We start from the raw sequence: 20,378 nt of genomic DNA on the forward strand, positions 1-20,378 counted from the left end.
AGCTGTGTGACCTTGGGCAAGTAACTCTTAACCCCATTGCCTTAAATAAATAGAATTAAAAGAAAAAGAAAACAAAGGTGGTAGGGATGGAGAAAAGGAGGAAAGAGGGATAAGGGGCAGATGATCTTGTAGTGTGACTTAATCAGGTGCCATATTCCCATACCAAAGAAGATACTAGCTTCTTATTCTCATCCTTTCACTCTTTGATCAGTTCCATTGTTCCTATTTTTAAAGCTGATTTGGAATACATTCCCCCCCCCCCCCCCCCCCTTACTCAACCCTATGCAGGTTTCTTATAGACTTGATTTCTCTGCCTATTTTGGCACAGAGATAAATCTGATAATCTCTTGAACTGGAACCATTCTGGAGATGTCTAGTACTATAGGGTCAAATTTATAAAGAGAAAGAAATTTGGAGATCATTTAGTCAAACTTTCATTTTAAACTGAGAAACCCAAGAGTTCAGAAATTAATGTTACTGAAGGAGTTAGGATTTGAATACAAGTCCTTTGAATTCAAATCCATTGTACTTTCTACCACACTTCCCCTTACTATATTAAGCTAGGTAAGGCAAAGGACTAGAGTTGAGAGATAATAATTCCAGAGTGATAAATAGGGCAGAATATCTGAAGCTTTGTTACAGAATACAAAGATTTAGAAGGTAGAAAAATTTGACATGCGTTCTTTTATTTCTCACTTGATTTTAATTATTTCTTGTATTATTTTCATGTTATGAATTGCAAAGTTGATTTGAAGATGTGTTTCCCCGCTGCTTGTTCAGGTGTATTATCTATTGGTTGTACCCAAATTGCTAGTTATGGGTCCAATGAGTTTTGGTTTTGAATCTTGTTCAGCAAGTTTGGGGGAAACCCTTTAGCTATCTTATTTCTCATGGTCTAATTTATAATAGTAACTTACCTCAAAGGGCTAAATTGGGAGGATTAATTCAACTTAACAGTTTGTTAAACAAGTTAATTGTCAACATTTTATTTCCTATAATCATAAAGTGAACACTACTTTTTCACTTCCAGGACATTTTAAAAAAGAGTACTGTACTATTATTTAAAACGGATTTTTGGAGCTTATCATCTAGAATAAGATATATCTTAATTTGAGATGAAAATAAATCATTCACACCTGTCCCACTTGGGATACCTTGACTACAACTAAGAATAATTACTTTTAGATATTCAATTCGATTTCTATACATACTTTTTGAAATGGAAATTGATGCAGGGAAAAAGATGAAGAGAATTGTGAATGTAGAAATTGGGTGGAGATGTAAATTGATTACTGCCTACTCTTGAGATGTAAATTGGATAGAAGTAGGGAATTCTGATTGTAACAGAAACAATTTGTAATCTTAAATTGGGTGGAGATCCCCATAGCTACTGACTCATTGCTTAATGTGAAATTTGAATCCTGGTCTCCTTAGGCTTTATCTTCTACCTAATTCCTGGTCCAGTAAGAGAAAGGGAGTCCACCTTTTGCCTTTTGGATGAGAGGCAAGACATAAAAACCTGGGTTGGTCTTTCTTCTGCTCAGGGCCAGTCTTTTGATCGTGGCCCAGCCAATGCAACTTAGTTGTTTTTATCTCCCCCCCCACCCCATCCCTTCCTATGTCTTGTAACTTTTTAAATAAATTTTTGTTTTCTTTCCACTCTTGCTTTCCCGAGTCTGAATAATGATTCCTCATAGGCAGAACAGAAATCAAGTAGCCAGTGGCTACAGAAATGATGAATAAGATGAAATTCAGGTCCCTAAGTACAATTTTTCAGAGACTTTCCTTACAATTCACTCTTTCTCCTGGTGACTCACCAAAGCATCTTCAGAAGTGAGTTCCAAATAACGCATCCATGAGTGAAAAGTACTCATAATTTAGGATAGCTCTGTGGTTCCTTTTCTCTTCAATACAGATTTCCTATAATTTAGGATTTTCTTTATTTCTCTTGTGAAAGCCTAAGAAAAGGGGGCAACTGAAGTCTTCCCTTTTAATTTCTGTTTTGTTTTTTTTTTAGATTTTTCAAGGCTATGGGGTTAAGTGGCTTGCCCAAGGCCACACAGCTAGGTAATTATTAAGTGTCTGAGGTCGGATTTGAACCCAGGTGCTCCTGACTCCAGGACCGGTGCTCTATTCACTGCACCACCTAGTGGCCCTTAATTTCTATTTTTCATACAAAACACCTGGGTTAGTTACTGCCAAACCTCCTGTGGTATTTGAGTGTCTTTTCAGGCCAGAATGTCTCTCTGTTTATACCTATCACAACCTTAAGCTTGTATCATTTAATTCATGCTCTTTCTGTGTTAGAATGAGGACCTTGGGAAGGAACCAGTGGTCCCAGAGATTCACATTCTGACAAAGAAAGCATAATTCAGGGCCAGATCCACTGAATTCTCATTCTGTGAAGCCATCTTTCTTCAAAGTTGAAAGGCCCCGCATGGCAGTTTATAGGTAAAGCAATGGACTGTGATTCAAGAATACAAGTTCTTAATGTGATAACTAAACACAAAAACAGTCTGATATGTGGATTATTTTGACTCTGAAATTCTAGATCAATTTTAAGATTCCTCTGTTATTAAGTAAACGGAGGAGGAAACTAAGTGGGGCTAGTAAGGACTAACTCTGAAGACACAGGATGTTAATCTCTTTATTTGACTCCTATGATTATATCAGAACAACAACTATAAATATACAAAGTACCATTCAGATCGCCTGCAGGTATACATACATGTATATGTATATATATCTATATGTAGACACATGGACAAGTATCAGATTCTTACAAGAATCTCTTATTCTTACAGGCTGTCCCAGACACAATGTAACTTTATTAAAGAAAGAGTTCATAAATAGTAAACATGATTTTCACATTGTAAGTTTTATGAGCATGTATATTCAGATGTGCAGTCCTTGTCAGTGGGTTTCATTCCTATGAGCTCTTTATGCCCCCAAGTGCTTTTGCAAGCAAGAGATGGGCAGAGATGATAACATTACTGTCCTGGAGCAGAGCTCTTTCTCAATTTGCAGACACTCACTGAATCTACACTATATACAATATAATATGTACCTCTGAAGTGAAATGTGTCTGCACTACAGAGGACCTGATGACGTCTACTATTCTCATCAAAGAACTTTTGGTTATAATAATTCTTATAAGAACAGTAAAATTGCAGATGGGTTTCAGTGTAACATGTCCTCCATTCTAGCTTGCTATGCGAACTAACCCTTGGGCCTCAAGTAAAGGTGATGTCATGAGGGTGGGGTGTTACTTGGCAATCAGTGCATTTCCTTATCACTATTTACAGTCATTAAAAAAAAAAATCACCCCAAGGTATAAATCCAAGTCTGACACATTTTCTGAAATGTTCACAGTGTTGCATTTTGTGGCCTAACAAAACATTGTGTATGTTGTTAAAAATAAACATTTTTATAAAAATATAATACTTTGTGTTTACATGGACAAAAACCATCCTATACCACATGCACTATACAGTAGTAGGCACAAGATTCCACCAAACAAAACATCACCAGGATTCATTCTAGAGCTACTGGATTCCATTCCAACTGGCCAGAACTTTAGGAATATGTTTCTTAAATGTATGCTTTTGGCCTTAAGTTGGGTAAATCTACATGCACAGTGGCAGAAACTGGACTGACTGAATAGATATTCTTATGTCACTAGCTGATGATGCTATGGAGAACAAGCAACCCAGACATCAGAGACTAATATTTCTGGGTTACTGACTCATGGAATTGCCATAAACAAGGGCCACAATTCAGCAGAATTACCAAAATTTTCAGACAGACTGGTTCTATTCAGGATACATATTGATTTATCTCTAGAAATGTTTATCATTACAAGTCAAGTTTTTACTCTCAGAGAATAGTCATTTCTTAAAATACAGGGGAAAAAAACATCCAAAATGTCGAAATTAATTAAGTCACAACTTTAACAGTATTGTTTTTTTGAGAACTGATGTCTAAATAACAATTGAATATGCCATTAGACTATTTTATTTAAGAAAATAATTGAAAACCTGTCTATATACAATATGCAAATACTCCTATTAAATTTATAAAAGCATTGTTATCATGCCGTTTTGAAATTTTGACTACATTACATATGATCCTTCCCTAACAAAGGGAATTTATTCAGCAGTCCTTAATGAACCCTTTTGCCTATTGGGCAAAAATGTCAAGATAATGACAAAAAAAAAATGCTAGAACCCATACAACATGAAAAGATAGCCTTTGAAATACTGGACTTCTAAATAGGTAGTCTGGTCTCTTTATATTTGTCTGTCACAAAGACAGTTCCTCTTCTGGATTACTATGGTCCGTTAGACTTTCAAAATTTGTCGCTTTAATTCCCATAATGTTATCAGCAATTTAATGTCAAGCTGAGCAATGATTCTTTGTCAATTGTACACACTTTAACTCAATGGGTCAGTTAATGTTCCAAATGTCATACAAGTTTCAGTCTCAGGCAGCAGCAGTTGGTCCAAATAATTTGATGGGTTAGAAAACTCCCTAGAATTGCGTTAAATATCACAACATAAAATCCTTAGAATAGTGCAATTTGGGGCAAAAACAACAAAAAAGATGGTGTTTTCCCCTAGGCAGTGGAGAAAAAAATGCGGATAGAACATTTGCTTTTGTATGAACTATTGTTCATACTATGGTAGTTTTCCTATATTTGGTGAATGATGGGTATACCCTGTCAGGTGTCCACCTCCCTGTCGATGTTGTCTTGGGATGACAATAGGGATGGATAGGGAGCAACACATTTTACATTGACATAGGTTGCATTCACATGAACATAATGCTCTCCAATGAATGTGGAGAATATTACTGATATCTTTGAGACCAGTTCAGAGAAGGAGGGGCGCATTTCAGCTTTCGGGTGCCAGCATTTTAGCATGACTTCATACCTGTTTTAGAGAAATGTCAGAGAAAGATTATTTGAAGGGATGGTTTCTTTCTACAACAAAAAAAATTATACAGTTAGAGAAGACTTCCTAACCCCCCCCCCCCCCCCAATCATCAAAGGTTCTGAAGAAGGACTTACAGTGGATCTGGGCAGTATTCAGGCTGTAAGAGCCTTCGACCTTGCAATAGGTAAACTGTTATATCAAAGGTATTGACATCAGGATAAGGAGGTGCTCCTCTAGTCATTAGTTCCCATAGAAGCACTCCAAAAGACCACTGGAAAAAAAAACAAGGAAAAGGAAATTCAGGTTAGAATGGTTTGAACATGTAACCTGAAATATGAGCTAACTCATCATATTTCACTGATGAAAGAGTGTGCTTAAACATTCAATCTTACATTCTCTTTCATTTCAAGCACATTGTATTAGGAACAGATTTTCTTTGAGGGTGAAAAATAGGATACCAATTTTATGGCATGTATGAACTAGAATCAGGTAAAATGAGCTATATGTTATACATTTATTTGTCAGGTATTCAAAAAGTTCTAATTCTAAACAGTAATTAAAATATCACCTGTGATTAATATGATAGCACTTATCTGGTAAATGTACCAACATGTTCTCCTTAGAATAATTCAACAACATTTTAGATTATTTGGTTAAAGAATAAGCAATAAAGACTCTTCAAAGCAAGTACAGTGTTAGGATGTACAAAATAGTACAAATTCTTCTAAAGATTTATTGGGAGGGATATAGTTACATCTATTAGCTAGTATTAATGTTTTCAGCTTTGGGAAATTTAATTATTAGGTATTAATAGTAATTTTAATGGTCCATATATAGCATTCTACATGTATTATATAGGATTCTCCCCTCTCACCCCCCAAATCTGGTCTATTATCAGGCCTTTAAGCCCCTGGAGTTTTTGTTTTTTTGTTTTAAAGCAGTAGAAGCAATAACAGAGGTAATAGTATTAACAGCCTCCTCATCAGTTATCTAGAAGACAGTGTGTCTCATCCCCCTGTCAGTATTTAAAACAATTGTCTGCATTCTGGTCCTAATCTCACTGCTGCTCAAAGGCTTTCCCTATTTTGCATCCTCTAGTGAGGAAGTGATCTTCAGTTTTTTTATGTAAAGGGTTTGCCTTTGTATATAAATCCTAGATAAATAACATCAGAGTTGCTACTTGATGTAGCAAATAATTGGAATGAAAGTTGAGGGGAAGGCAGGCATGGTAGATTTTATGGAACAGTTTTTTTTTTTTAATTATTTTTTTTCTCAATGGTCAAAAATATGTTTTCTCTCCCTTCCACCTTCCTCTCTTCTTTGGAAACAAAAGCAAACCCTTTAATGAATGTGCACAGTCAAGCAAAATAAATTCCTCAATTTGTAAAAAATATGTTTCATTCTGCATCCTTGAGTCCACCTGTCTCACATTTCTTAATTAGTCTGATACTATCATACTTGGTCATATATTGATCAGGACCTTATATTTTTCAGAGTTGTTTGTCTTTACAGTGTTGTTATATTATAAATTATTTCTTGTTTTTTTTTTTTTTTTTTTTACTTCACTCTACATCAGTTCATGAAAATCTTCCTGGATTTCTTTTCTCTCTTTAAATTATGAAGCATTAATTTTTTCCTCCTTCTTTCTCCCCTCTCCCCAGTGGGGAAAAAAAAGAATAAAAAGACCCTTGTCATGATTAAGCTCATTCAAGCAAAACAAATTCCCACTTTGGCTACATCCAAAAGTCTGTCATGTTTTGTATCCATTATTTTTCACACATTTTTTTTTATCATTAGACCTATGGAATAATGGTTGAACGTTATGTTGATCAGAATTCTCAAGCATTTCTTACAGCATAATATATTTTATTCTATTACATTCATTCACTTAATTTGTTCATTATTCCCCATTTTGTTTTTCATTCTGCAATTACTGGTTACCTGTGTAGTTTCCAGTTCTTTGCCACTACTAAAATGCTTTAACTAAGAATAGCTATTTAATAATTTTTGTGACATAGGTTCTTCTCTTTCTTTAAGTTTGTATTATAGGCCTAGTAGTGACCAAAGGCATTGAACTGTTTAGGAACTTCTGCGGCAGAGTTCCAAATGCCTTTTCAGGAGTTCATAGCACCATGAAGCAGTATCTGAGATTTATAAATGCATACAGGGTTGTTCCAGGAATGGAGTGAGACAAAGGGGACTGGAGAACATGTAGTTGTAATTATTTTTTTACCAAATGACTTTAACTTCCTCTTATTAAAGTCCTGGGGCCCTAGTATTCTTTGTCTTCAAGTTGGGTATTTGGGGGAGCTTTGAAAGAGAGAAAGTTATTATGTTTCACTCTGAATAGCAAGTGTGAATTCCAAACCATTAGATAGCATTTATGATGTGCCCATCATCATGCTAAGGGCTTTATAATTATTATCTCAATTGAACCTCACAATCACCCTGGGTGGTAGGCACTATTAGAATCTCCATTTTATAGATGGAGAAATTAAGTTAAGTGCCTTGCTTAGAGTCACACAGCTAGTGACTGAGACCAGGATTGAATTCAAATCTTTTTGACTCCAGGCTCAGCCCTCAATCTACTGTGCTATTTAATTGCTCCTGATAGAATGGGGAAGTAGTGAGAAATCAAGAAAACATAGTTTGCATTTATTTACAACAGCCGGTTATTTGTGCTGTGGACAAAGAGCTGGTCGAGGAGTCAGGAAGACAAATTCATATATGACCTTAGAAAGTTACTATTTGTGTGGCCCTGGTCAAGTCACTTAACCTCTGTTGTGCTTCAATTTCCTAATTATAAAATGGGAATAATGAGAACACTAACTTTGCAGGGTAGTTGTGAGAATCAAATGAGATAAATTTGTAAAGACACTTTTGTAGAGTCTAGTACATAGTGGGCAATCTAGGAATGTTTATTCCCCTCCACCTTCCTTACCCTTCCCGTGATAGAGTTAGAGCAGAATGGGAAAGTGCCAAGAGACTACTCAAAGGAAAGGGAGAAAGGGAGGATGGAAAAATTCTCTCTGTTTCCTCACTGCTGTATAATTGGGGCCATCAGAGGCTGGGGGGGGAGGGAAAGGGGAGTTGGTAAGAAATTCATTTCCCAAAGTGATCTCTCTGCTGCTCTTTGACTTTTAAAATAACGTGTTTGAACAAAGTCTTGATGGGGATTGATCAGGGAATGTGATAGATATAACTATGTGCAAGCATGAATTGGCAAGTTTATGGAAAAAGATTTCCTCACCTGTACTTAGAATCTTCCTTACCAAGATTCCTATTTATTGGACTGCTTTATGTTCTAGAATCTATATGCTAACAGCAGTTTAACTTAACCTACAAAGTTTTTTCCCCCCTCTTCTATTAGAAATAGGAAGATTTTGAAGAGAAATAGATCTATTATTAGGTGTAGGCTTATCAAGTGGACTGAACTGGGTTTCTACAAGGACACTATCTCTCCTTGGGATTTTTTAAATGTGATCTTTTAAGAGTTTAGAACTCCATCATTCAGTTGTGGCCAATTGGTTTCCTTCTATTTGCTTGCATGCATAAAGTCATAAAAGTGTCCTGATTTCATGTGGACAGCTGAATTGTACATTTTGTCTCATTTGGTGACTCCTTACTCTTAACCTTTCTAAAACATGCTCATGTCTTATCCTATATACTTAATATTAAATTTATTGCCACTTTGGGATCCATTGTTTTGAAGAAAGAATGAATCTGTTAAAAAATAAACTTGAACTATCTGTTAACCAAAATTATGGATAATTTTTAGGTACCATAAGAATGATGGCCAATAAAGATTTTCGAGTTGGAAGATACTAGAAATCATCTTGTCCAGATCCAAAATTTTATGATGAAATTAAGGCTTCAAATATCTGCCTTAAATGATTTTCCCAAGGTCACAAAAGGTAGTAAGAAGCATAGCTAGGATTTGAACTTATGTCTTCTCATTCTAAAACCAGTGCTCTTAATTTTTTTATGCTGTTGTACACATGTGAAATGTAAACCAGACTTCAAGATTGCTCACAAGTTGGGTGATTTGAGTCAGTACTCATTGCCTTTCTGTTGTTCTGTTAAGCAGTTTTGTTTTGCTTTGTTTTTGTTTTTTGCAAGGCAATGGCGTTAAATGATTTGCCCAAGGTCACACAGCTAGGTAATTATCAAGAATCTGAGGCTGGTTTTGAACTCAGGTCCTCCTAACTCCAGGACCAGTGCTTTATCCACTATGCCACCTAGCTACCCCATGTTAAGCAGTTTTTTTTAGTGTTATGCCACTATAAATACACATTTGCTCAAAATTCAGTAAAATATGGTAGAATTTGAGAAATCCAAAGCCTTGCCATATGTTGGTCAATGGCTAATATTGTAGTCTAATGCAAAAGGGAATCTGGAAACTGTTGCATGAAGTTGTATCAAATGAACTTATTGAATTTTAAAATTATGTGAAGTCTTTATGCAGTATTGTAGTACAAACTTTTAAATGTTTAGGTTTAAGGCATTTCTTTTTCATACTTTTGCTATTCTAAATTTCTCTAGTGTCCAGACCCACAGTTTTGCCATGAATTTGTCTTGATGTGGCATCCTATTTACTCTATTGGGCCAGTCTCTTTTACACTCTGTTGTCTACTGATCATTGCAAGTATAGTCTGTCCTCATGCCTATAATTAGGGGAGGGCAAAAGGAATATATGGACTCAGAGATCCTAGACTAGAGGTTTTTAATTTGATGTCTGTGGATTTATATTTTTAAAAATTTTGATAGCTAATTACATGTATTGATCCCTTTGATAATTCTCACTTCCCTCTTACATCCATTGTTCTACCTAGTTTCAACTCCACAGAATAAGATGCCTTTATCAGGTTAAACTCATCACCTCATCAGTATGTTAACTCAAGTTTGCTCTTGCCTCTGATTGGAGGGTTGGATGGTACAGTAATAAATTCCTCCTAGGGCCTTCCTAAAAAAGATTTTTCAATTGACTCTCGTCTTCATTTGCTATTCTGTCTAGTTTCAAACTCCATGGAACAAGATATAGTCTGGTCTTTCCTCCCACCTTTTCCACTTTATTTTGTGGTTTGTTTCCTTCCATTCTTACTTTTTATTAATTGCATCCAGTGCTTAGCATATAGCCAGGCACTTTGTAGGTGCTTAATAAATGTTGACTATTTGGATAATTCCAAGCATTTTATTTTATATATTTCAAAACATTTGGAGAAAGGGTCCATTACTTCCCCAGATTACCAAAAGGGTCTATAACACAACAAAGGCTAAGAATCCCTGCTTTAGACTTTTTTGGCGAATGTTCTTTTTCAGTTGGCATGGTACTTTAACAATTTCTCAAATCTTAAATATGGCTATTCTGTGCAATTATTTTTCAGGGAATACCTACATACTTGTTTTCCTTTCAGTAGACAGTGCGGATCTGTGCACAAGGACATCTTATTTTAAGAGTTCAGACTATACACACACATACACACACACACACACACACACACACACAAACACATATGGAAAGCCTACATTCAAGCAATGCAATGAATGCTATTTAACATTTTTTGATGTATTTCATTAATGGTTAAAATTACAGTTTTTACGAGGAATTTCAGCATCTTAGAACTGTGGATAATAGTGATATGAAGAAGTTATGTCACTTGCTAAAAATTCAGCAATAAATCTGAATTCAAACTGGGATTAAAAATTCAAGAGTTCTTGATCCTAAGTCTATGTTTGGTCTACCAGGCTTTATGGGTAATATGCTGTTTCTTGATTTAAAGAGATCAAAGTGCTTCAGAGAAAACTTAAGAATATACCAGTTCATATTTCTCTCACTGGACATATGCCGCAGTAAAAAAAAATCAAATGAACATAAATCAGGATATGCAGGGCATCTTTGTATGGAACAGAGTACCCAGAAAGCCTATTTTTGCTTAGCAACCTTGCCAGGCAACTTACAGGAAAGGATGTATATGTGGAGATAAAAAAAGCATTATCTATACTTCTATAAGTACTTAATAGAATGAACATTGAATTAGGTAAGATGAAAAAAAGGCCACTAGCATTCAATTATAACCTATTCTCTCACCTTCCCACTTACAGACTGGAGACTTATCCAAAAATAATAATGAGGATAATAATAACAGTTTATAAATATAAAGTTCCTTAAGGTTTGCAAAGTACTTTGCATATTATTTCATTTAATTCTTACAAATGTCTGGGAGGCAGGTGCCATTACTGATTTTACTCTTGAGTATACTGAAGCAGACAGGGTATGGTACTTGACTAGGATCACATAGCCAGTAAGTACTGGAGTCTCAGTTTGAACTTATTTCTTTTTGACTCCAGTTGTAGTGCCCTATCCATTTAGTCCTTGCTCAGGCTTTAAAAAAAAAACACAACAAACCAAACAAATCCTCAAAAAAACCTTTTAGAAACATTAGCTCTAATTTGATCTAATCAGAATGAGTAGTGCTGGTCCCAAGTGGGAATTAACTAATTTCTGCTTGCTTTCAAAATTGTCATAGTAGTTTTCTAAACCTGAACATCTTGCCAGAGCCTTCTAATAACTCTAAAGTTCTTTTCATTGTGTTCAACTCCAAATCTGGACATTGGCATTCTTATAAGCTCTTTTTCTAGTGTGCTGTGTACAATTGTTTTTCAATTCATCTAAATGGATTTAGCAAGGCCTATCTTGCAATTAGGTGACTCAGTAGACAAAATACTGAATCTGGGTTAAAAATCTGATCTCAGACATTTACTGGTTGTGTGCCCACTGGTTGTGGGCATGTCACATAACCCCTATTTGTCTCAGTTTCTTTAACTGTAAAATGAGTATAATAATAGTATGTTATATGTGAAGATCAAATGAGATATTTCCAAAATATTTAAGTTAGTGCTGGCACTCAATGCATGTTTATTTCCTTCTCTCCCTTCTTTCCAGGTAGTCATTTTCAGTACTTACATGTTATTAAGTTAACTTTATCTATGATCCATAAAATATACATAGTTTAAGCAAACATATGCTATAGAAACAATTCCAAGTCAACATTCAAATGCTTGGTTTGCAAGGGATGCTAAATCCTATGTTAATTTACATGTGCATCACTGAATACCTATCAACACTATAAAGTATTTATTTATGTTTCTTTGTCTTCTTTGCGGTATGAAACAGGAGCAACAACTATGCTAATGGTGATGTTTGCAAATGTAATTTTCTTTAAGTCTCTTTCAACAACAGAGAGGAACAGGGTAACTAATGAAGAAACTTGGAATTAAATTAAATTCAACATAGACTTTTTCAACACCCAATACAGTTACATGTGGGGTGAACCAAAGAAGTATAAGAAGTGGTCTTTTATCAAAAACCTTACACTCATACATATATTCCCAATAGTGTATCACCATTCTTATTTTAAACTCAAATTTACAATCTAGATTATGTAGCAGAACAATGGTCTAGTCTAATTGAGTTACTGAGATGCAGGAATATATCATATGAATTTCATAAGCAAAACAATATGATCAGGCTAGGTGGAATGTATACATTACCACATCTGACTTCGTAGTAAACTTCTGAGTTTGTAAACTTTCTAGAGCCATCCATTTCACTGGCAGTTTTGCTCCAGTTTTGTTGTGTACACTATAATATTCTTTATCATACATATCTCGGGCAAGCCCAAAATCAGCCACCTTGACAGTGAATTTTTCATCCAGCCTGCAGAAATGACAAAAATTGTTATCAAAAATGTTGAAAATGGATTTACAGTGATACTGAATATTCTCAGGATTGTAGCAAGTAGCTTTTGCATTTGAAATCTCTGACTTTTAGAATGAGCTCTTCATATCTGGCATCTATTAACCTGCACTAAATTAAAATGGAAGTCTTCAATAAGTACATATGACATTGGTATTACAAATCCATAAATGAATTGACCTTTCCACCTTTATGACAGTACTCATTACAGGGTGCCAAGAAAATCCCTTTGCTGCTGCTTAAATATTGACATGGTTTAGATTTGCATCTTGTGTTGTTTTACACTCTGGTACATCAACTTCAACAAAGAGCAACTGTTAATTCTCACAGGTCATTTTTAATTAATAAAATAAGATCTAGAGTTAGGGTTAAAAGGGTACATTATTCTGCAATAGATGTATCCTGCGCCATCTTTCTTATATTAGTCCCCATTTGGCCAAGGACCAGTCTGTTTAGTACAGAGAAAAGATATTCCTCTTTCCTAGGAAAGGATAAGAAAAATATTGTTTCAATAAAAATTAATTCCACATATCTAGGGTATGTTACTTTAAAAAATAGGTTTTTAGGGGCAGCTAGGTGGTGCAGTGGATAGAGCACTGGCCCTGGAGTCAGGAGTACCTGAGTTCAAATCCGGCCTAAGACACTTAATAATTACTTAGCTGTGTGACCTTGGGCAAGCCACTTAACCCTACTGCCTTGCAAAAAAGAAAACCTAAAAAAAAAAAGATTTTTAACTGTTCCATTTGCAGAATACCAAACTTGGCAATTAATAACACAACTCATTCATTCATGCCATAGCATCGTGAATCAGTGCAATAAAATGAGAAATTATTGAATCAATCACTAACTGTTGACTGTTGTATTATACAGCCCAGGCTGCCAGACACAAATAAAGTTCTTTGTATATTCATTCCTAAATACCATTTTTGGTAGGACTAAGCCAGTCCAAGTCCAAATCAAGTCTTGGGCAGCCTCAGTGAAATAGTATCCGCCTACCATTTTTTTCTTTCATAATACAGAATGCTAAAGATCAAGTTCTCCCTCTGTAAGCTAATGTAGCATAAAACCACAACATTAGGGGCTACTGGTGGGAAGGACCAAGAAAAGCAAGTGTATATAACAGCTGTTCAAGACCCCCTCCAGAGAGTCCCTTTTAATGTTCTGGTGGATAAATCCTGAAAGTTCCACCCACATTCTTACAACCCAATGCTTATACATCAATTGAAACTGTAAGTAAAATAAAGAACTTTTTACATAATGACAACATGATTACAGTCACAAAATGTAGGGGGAAAAATCACCACCACATTTCTCCTTGTTTTATTCAGTCTTTACATAATTTGGAAGCTACATATGGAATATTTTATACTTACATACAATTTCTTGCAGCCAAGTCTCTGTGAACAAACTTTTTGCTTGCAAGATACTTCATGCCTTTGGCTACTTGAAGACCAAAACCAATAAGATCCTTCACAGTCGGGTTCTATAATATAATTAAAGGATAAATCAACAAGTTCTGATCTTTTAGTCTGCATTTTTGTGTCAGTTACTGTTTTTGAACTGGGTGCAAAATATTTTGCACCACTTATGGTCCAAAATGATTTGTTAATGAGCAAAGAAATACTGACTCACAAAACTAGATTGCTTATGGGCAGAGATTTTGGATTCTTCATTTTGCTCATGGAAAATAAAATGAGGTGGGGTAAGCTAAAAAATTTTTTTTTTGGAAAATAAAACCATAGCAGAACCCAGGAGTAGATTGTACACATTAACAGCAACATTGATGATCAACTATGATGGACTTAGCTCAATTATGATGGATCAGCAGATCAATGATAAGCTCAATTCTAAGACTTGTGATGGAAAATGCCATTCACATTCAGAGAAAAAGCTATGGAGTCTGCAAACCAAAGAAAACTTTTCACTTTTTAAAATTTGTTTTATGTTTTTTCTTTTTCTCACTCCCCTTTAGTTCTAATTCTTTCACTACATGACTAATATAGAAATACATTAAACATGATTATACATGAACAACCTATATCAGATTACTTTCTGTCATTGGGAGGGGAAGGGAAGTGAGGTAGAAAAATGTGGAATTTAAAAACATACAAAAAGATGAAGGTTGAAAACAATCTTTGCATATAATTGAAAAAATAAAATCACAAATTGAAATGAGGATCACAGCTGTATGCCACAGCAAAAAGACTAAACACACTAAAGGGTCATGATCAGAAAGTGTAGCTCCTTTGTAGGTAGCACAGGGTTTGTTAAATTTTAAATGTTAAGGTGGGTTTGCATTAATGTCTGCTGTCTTTTGTCAAAGAATATTCTTTTTTCAAACTCAGTGTAGGACTGTCAGTACTGCATTGAACTTTTCTTACACGTAAGATTATCATTATCAACACAATTTTGGAAAATAAGAAATCACATAGCTAAGTGAAAATTCATTCACAGTAAGTTTTCATGGAACCATGATGAACTCAACTCTGTAATAAACCTTGGAGATTAAAATTGTCTTCAGAGTATCATGCTTACCATGTTGGGGGCGAATTACCTTGTTAGAGTAGGCATAAAAAATTAATTGTCTTTGTCCGGATACCAAAAGATATTCTTACTGCTTCAGAGGTAAATCCACTTTACTTATATAAGCATATAAAAGCCAGGGTCTAGATTTTCATTATCCTCTTGCCTGACTACAGGATCTATTCTCACACTTGCACTTTGGTATATAATGGAATCAAGTCTCATTTCAAGCAACCATGCTAATTTACCTTTTATTTGTAAACTGAAGTAGAGGAAGAGAAAAGTTCTTTTGGTGCTGGGGTTTTACCCAAAGAGTTGACAGGAGAGGTCAAAGAAGTGAGCCAACTGGGTGCTTAAAGACTTTCTGAGCTTGCAGGGTTTAATGTATCCATTAGGATGGATGTTTCGCCAGATTAAAGGTTATTTTATTCTTTGTATTTACTTATGTATGCCTAGCTCTCTTCTAGAACACAGTAGGAGCTTAATAAGTACTTGTTGATAGTTTATAGAGGAAGTCAGATGATTAGAAAGCCAGAATGCTCAAGGGGTCCACTGTCTTTGTTCTCCTGGTTTCAATATCTTGCCTTCTATTCTGTACCTATCCTGTTTGTACATATTGGTTTATATATTGTCTTCCCCGTTAGACTGTGAGCTCCTTGAGGGTGGGGACTGTTTTTGTCTTTCTTTGTAACCTCTACATTAGCACAGTGTCTGACATACAGTAGGTGCTTTATAAATATAGTTGACTTGGCTTTATGCAAATAGAATCTATGCATCTAATATAAAGTTCTACTAGACCAGTTCTACATCATCACCTGCCTGCTAAACATCTCCTTCAGGACAGCTTGTATATATCTAAAGTTCAACTTGTCCAAAATAGAACTGATAAATGTACATTCTTATGTTCCCCTCTCACAACTAACTGTCCAATTACCCAACTTTCTCCTCTGTAGCTAGGTCACACATTGGATTAGAGCACTGACTTTGGAGTCAGGAGGACAGGAGTTCCAATCCAACCACAGACATTTGACACTTAGTAGCTGTGTGACCTTGGGCAAGTTACTTAGCCCTGACTGCCTTTCATCCAGGACCATCTTCACTCATCCTGATTCATAACTGGTCACTGGACTCAGAAGTCTCTGGAGGAGAAAGTGAGGCTGGTGACTAAGCATAGCACCCCCTCACTCAAATCCAATTCATGTGCTTGTCATGGCATCACCTTCCCTGACTTCAAGTTCTTCTTCGAGAACAAAGCACAAACATCTCCTCTGCATCATCCTCCCTAAATATCATATCCACTTGACAAGTCTTAGCACTCTTATGATCACAATATTACTTGTGGCTACTACTGTTACTTTGCTCTTGGATTATCATATTAACCTTCTAATTTGTCTCCCTGCTCCCAGTCTCTCCCCAAGATCATCCATTTTCTACATGCTTCCAAAAATAATCTTTTAAAGACAGGAGCATGGTTGAATAATTTACCTTTTCAAATTACTTTCCTATTGCCTATAGGATAAATAAAAACCCTTCAGTTTAGTATTAAATGTGCTTCACAGTCTGGTTCTATTTATAGAACTATGTCCTGTTCATTTAGGTTTATGCTATAGCAAAATGGGACAGCTTGTTCCCAGAAACATATGTTACAGCACTACAGTGCTTTTGCACAGGCCATTCTCCTTGCATGGGATATCATTCCTTTCTCACTTCCACTTTTCAGAATCCTTATCTTTCAAATAAAATAACTTTTGATTAAGAGATGTGCCAGGGGGCAGCTAGATAGCGCATTGGATAGAGCACTGACCCTGGAGTCAGGAGGCCCTGAGTTCAAATTCGGTCACTTAACCTCACTGCCTCAGAAAAACAAAAAAGAGGTGTGTCACATATTGTAGACTGTGTTGGGAAATACAAAGACAAGACAAAAACAGGACCTGCCCTAGGAATTTATAATCTGTTGGGAGATACAGCAATTTGAGGAGGGGAAAACTGGGGGATCAAAAAAGATTTTGTGTAGGAAGTGGCAGTTGATTAGCCTAGAAGTTAGGGATTTTAAGGGGCAAATGAGAGGAGTGAGTATATGGAAGACATGTGGAACAGGCTGTGTGGAGGCATGGAGATGAGAGATAAGTGTAGACTTTAGGGAATAGCTACTTTGGCTAGAAGACAGAGGGAGTCTCTTCAAATCTCAGTTCAGGCACCACTTCTTTTGGGAAGTCTTTTTTTCAGATTATCCAGGTTGTATTTTCTCTTCAAACAGTCACATATTTCCCCACCAGGAGCTTAGATTCCTTCTCTGGTTGTCCTGGTCCTTACAGGTGAATTCTCACTTTATTTTACTGGGGTCCAGACCTCCAAGGTACTTCCTGCCCTTCTCATCATTCCACTATGGAGATAACCCTGCTGATTTTCAATGCTCTTTTATATGTAGTCTTCTCTCATTAGAATATAACCTCCTGAAGGGTGGGGATTGGCTTTGATTGCTTACATTTGTACCCTCAGCATCTTAAACAGTGGGTAGCGCATAGTGCTTAATATCTATCTATAATATGGATAAATAGTATATTTCCTAGAATACAAGATCATATACAAACCAAACTTAAAAAAATTTAACCAGGAAAGTTTTGAATCTGACTTATTTTGACAGTTTTCACATGAGCCTAATTCTTCAACTATTAGGTATGGGAAAGTACTTACATGAGTCTCATTTCTTATGAAGTTGCGAAGATCTCCATGTTTCATATATGGCAGGACTACCAATGGAGATCCTTCACTACGAAGGCAAATTCCCAAAAGCGAGAGGACATTGGGGTGACTAAAATCTTTCATGATGATCCCTTCAGTCAGAAATTGGGAGACCTCTCCTATGTCAGTAATTCCTGTGAAATCCAATGGTAGAAAATAATATCAAATTTCATTGTGGAATAAACAATTAACCAATCAACAAAAATTGTTATACCCAGTAGAATGATAGTCACTGATGATAATAAGACAAAAATAAGGTTCCTCTCCTCTGGGAGCTTATCTTCTAGAAACTTATCACCTACAAAATGGCAAATTGGTACATAAATATGGTCTATAATGTACAAAATAATAAATGATAATATATCATATGAAATTATATACATATATAAAATAAACATAAGATAATTTTGCTAGAAAAGTTACTTGCAGCTTGTAAAATCAGGATTCAATACGTATAAAATAAATATCTTGTCAGAACTGGAAAATAAGTGGGAATTTAAAGTTATCATATTTCCTGAATGTCCATCCAAGTATGAATGATTATCCACATTACAATGTTACAGTTTCTCCCTTGCAACTGAATAAACAGAATTCATTTTAAATGTTTTTCACCTATAGAAAAGAAGCAAGTTAAATTGACAAGCATTTATTAAGTACATTCTATATCCCAAACACTATGCTAAGTCTTGGGGAATCATATATAAATGAAAACAAGACACAGTGTTGAAACCTATCAATTTTATATGCTTGAATGTAATACTAATATTTTTCTAGAATGAAATATTTGATATACTACTTGGCATTTGGGCATGATTTCTAATTTGTGGATCTGAAGAACATGACCACAGGGTTAAACTAACAATAGTACTATTATTTGACAGATGTGGAAAACCAGGATTCAGAAATTATGAAGTAGTCTGCTCAAAGTCCCAGAAAAGGCCAGTGCCAGAGCAAAAAGTAGTGTAATATTTTCTATCCTAGTGATATGCTGAGTGTGTTAGACATTTTGTATTTCTTGATACAAGCTATAATAAGAAACATATTGAAGAATGCATCATTTGCATATTTTAGACTTTGTATAGAACAAAAAATGACTTATCTTCAGCTCATACTTTTAGTAATTTAGTACATGGAATGTAATTGAGAATTCTGAAAACCCAGAATAAAAGACCCAAGAATTGAAGAATATGAAAAGAAAACAAAGAAAACAAGGCGAAACTTTTTGTCCTCTGAAATATATGTTGCCCCCAAAAGTCTTTCAACTACAATGTCACTAAGACTTCCTTGAAACCCTGTATCTGCCATAGTCAGTTCAATGAAACTTTTGTGTGGATGGTCTTCTACCATTCATCCAAGATTAGCTTTTAATTTAAATATGATTCTAACCTTGCTTATCTGGTTTCACAAGCCATAGAAGTTCAGAAACTGGAAGTTTTAGGAGACTGTAACTGACAGAAGTTAATGTTGATAAGCTCAAAGCGAGGGAGGAAATGGAAAATCCATTATATTGCAGTATAATATAATAATTATTATTATTATTTTGATTTTGGGGACACTTAGGTGGTTCAATGAATAGAGTATTGAGCTTGGAATTAGGAAAACCTAGATTTAAATTTGGTCTTAGACACTAAATGTTTGGCACTGAACAAATCTCTTAACCCTGCTTGCCTCAGTTTCCACTTCTGTAAAATAAGCTAGAGAAAGAATGACAAATCACTTCAATATCTTTGCCAAGAAAACCCCATGATTTTGGTAAGTATTGGTAAACTATGATATTTAGGATTATGAAGAGTCAGACACAACTGGCTAACAACAATATTTTTGACTCTGAGTTAACAAGAAAAAATGACATAATATTCATTATATTTCATTTATAGAAGTGTGAAATTATACAACATTTTAGGAATTTATCAATCAATAATAATTAAAATGAATTGATATTTCAGTGCATAAATCTCAATTAGAATATTTGTAATAATACCCTTCATCTGTATAGTATTTTATGGTTTGAAAAAATTAAAAACATATTAGTTCACTTGATTTTTAGAACTTACTGAGGCAAGTTGTATAAATATTATTATTATTATTCCAATTTTACAAAAGGAGGAATTAGGACTCAGAGAGAGAGAGAGAGCAAAGCATTTTCTGAAGGCCATACGGCTTATAAATGGTAGTTCCTGGAGTCAAGTTATTCCTTCTGTTTCTAAGTCTAATCTCTACATGAAACCTTAATGTATATAATTTACCTGATTTTCCTTACATGTTGGTAATGAGTTACTATTGTATTATTTTAAAAATTTCTGTTGGCTTACTTTCCCTTCTTTATCGTTTCTTTCCCCTACTTTTTAATGGGAGTTGCATTTTAAAAAAAATTACTTTAATGCCTGAGGATGAAATGAGTCATTCTTATTTTATGTGCCAAC

The 20,378-nt window shown here is 35.1% G+C and overlaps 1 protein-coding gene across 1 annotated transcript in view; it reads right to left on the bottom strand.

Annotated features, from left to right (window-relative positions):
* Positions 1–1,650: 1,650 nt before the first annotated feature.
* The window catches only part of MET (MET proto-oncogene, receptor tyrosine kinase), a 155,350-nt gene continuing 136,622 nt past the window's right edge, over positions 1,651–20,378 (bottom strand). Inside the window, exons 17-21 of the mRNA XM_074193854.1 lie at positions 17,908–18,089; positions 14,064–14,173; positions 12,486–12,651; positions 5,069–5,205; positions 1,651–4,931 (exon numbers count right to left, since the gene is read on the bottom strand). Of these exons, the coding sequence (XP_074049955.1) occupies positions 4,721–4,931; positions 5,069–5,205; positions 12,486–12,651; positions 14,064–14,173; positions 17,908–18,089 (806 nt within the window). The 3' untranslated portion in view covers positions 1,651–4,720. The remainder of the gene's footprint in view (positions 4,932–5,068; positions 5,206–12,485; positions 12,652–14,063; positions 14,174–17,907; positions 18,090–20,378) is intronic.

Source organism: Macrotis lagotis, chromosome 7 (assembly GCF_037893015.1).
Source record: "Macrotis lagotis isolate mMagLag1 chromosome 7, bilby.v1.9.chrom.fasta, whole genome shotgun sequence".
Taxonomy (NCBI): Eukaryota; Metazoa; Chordata; class Mammalia; order Peramelemorphia; family Peramelidae; genus Macrotis; species Macrotis lagotis.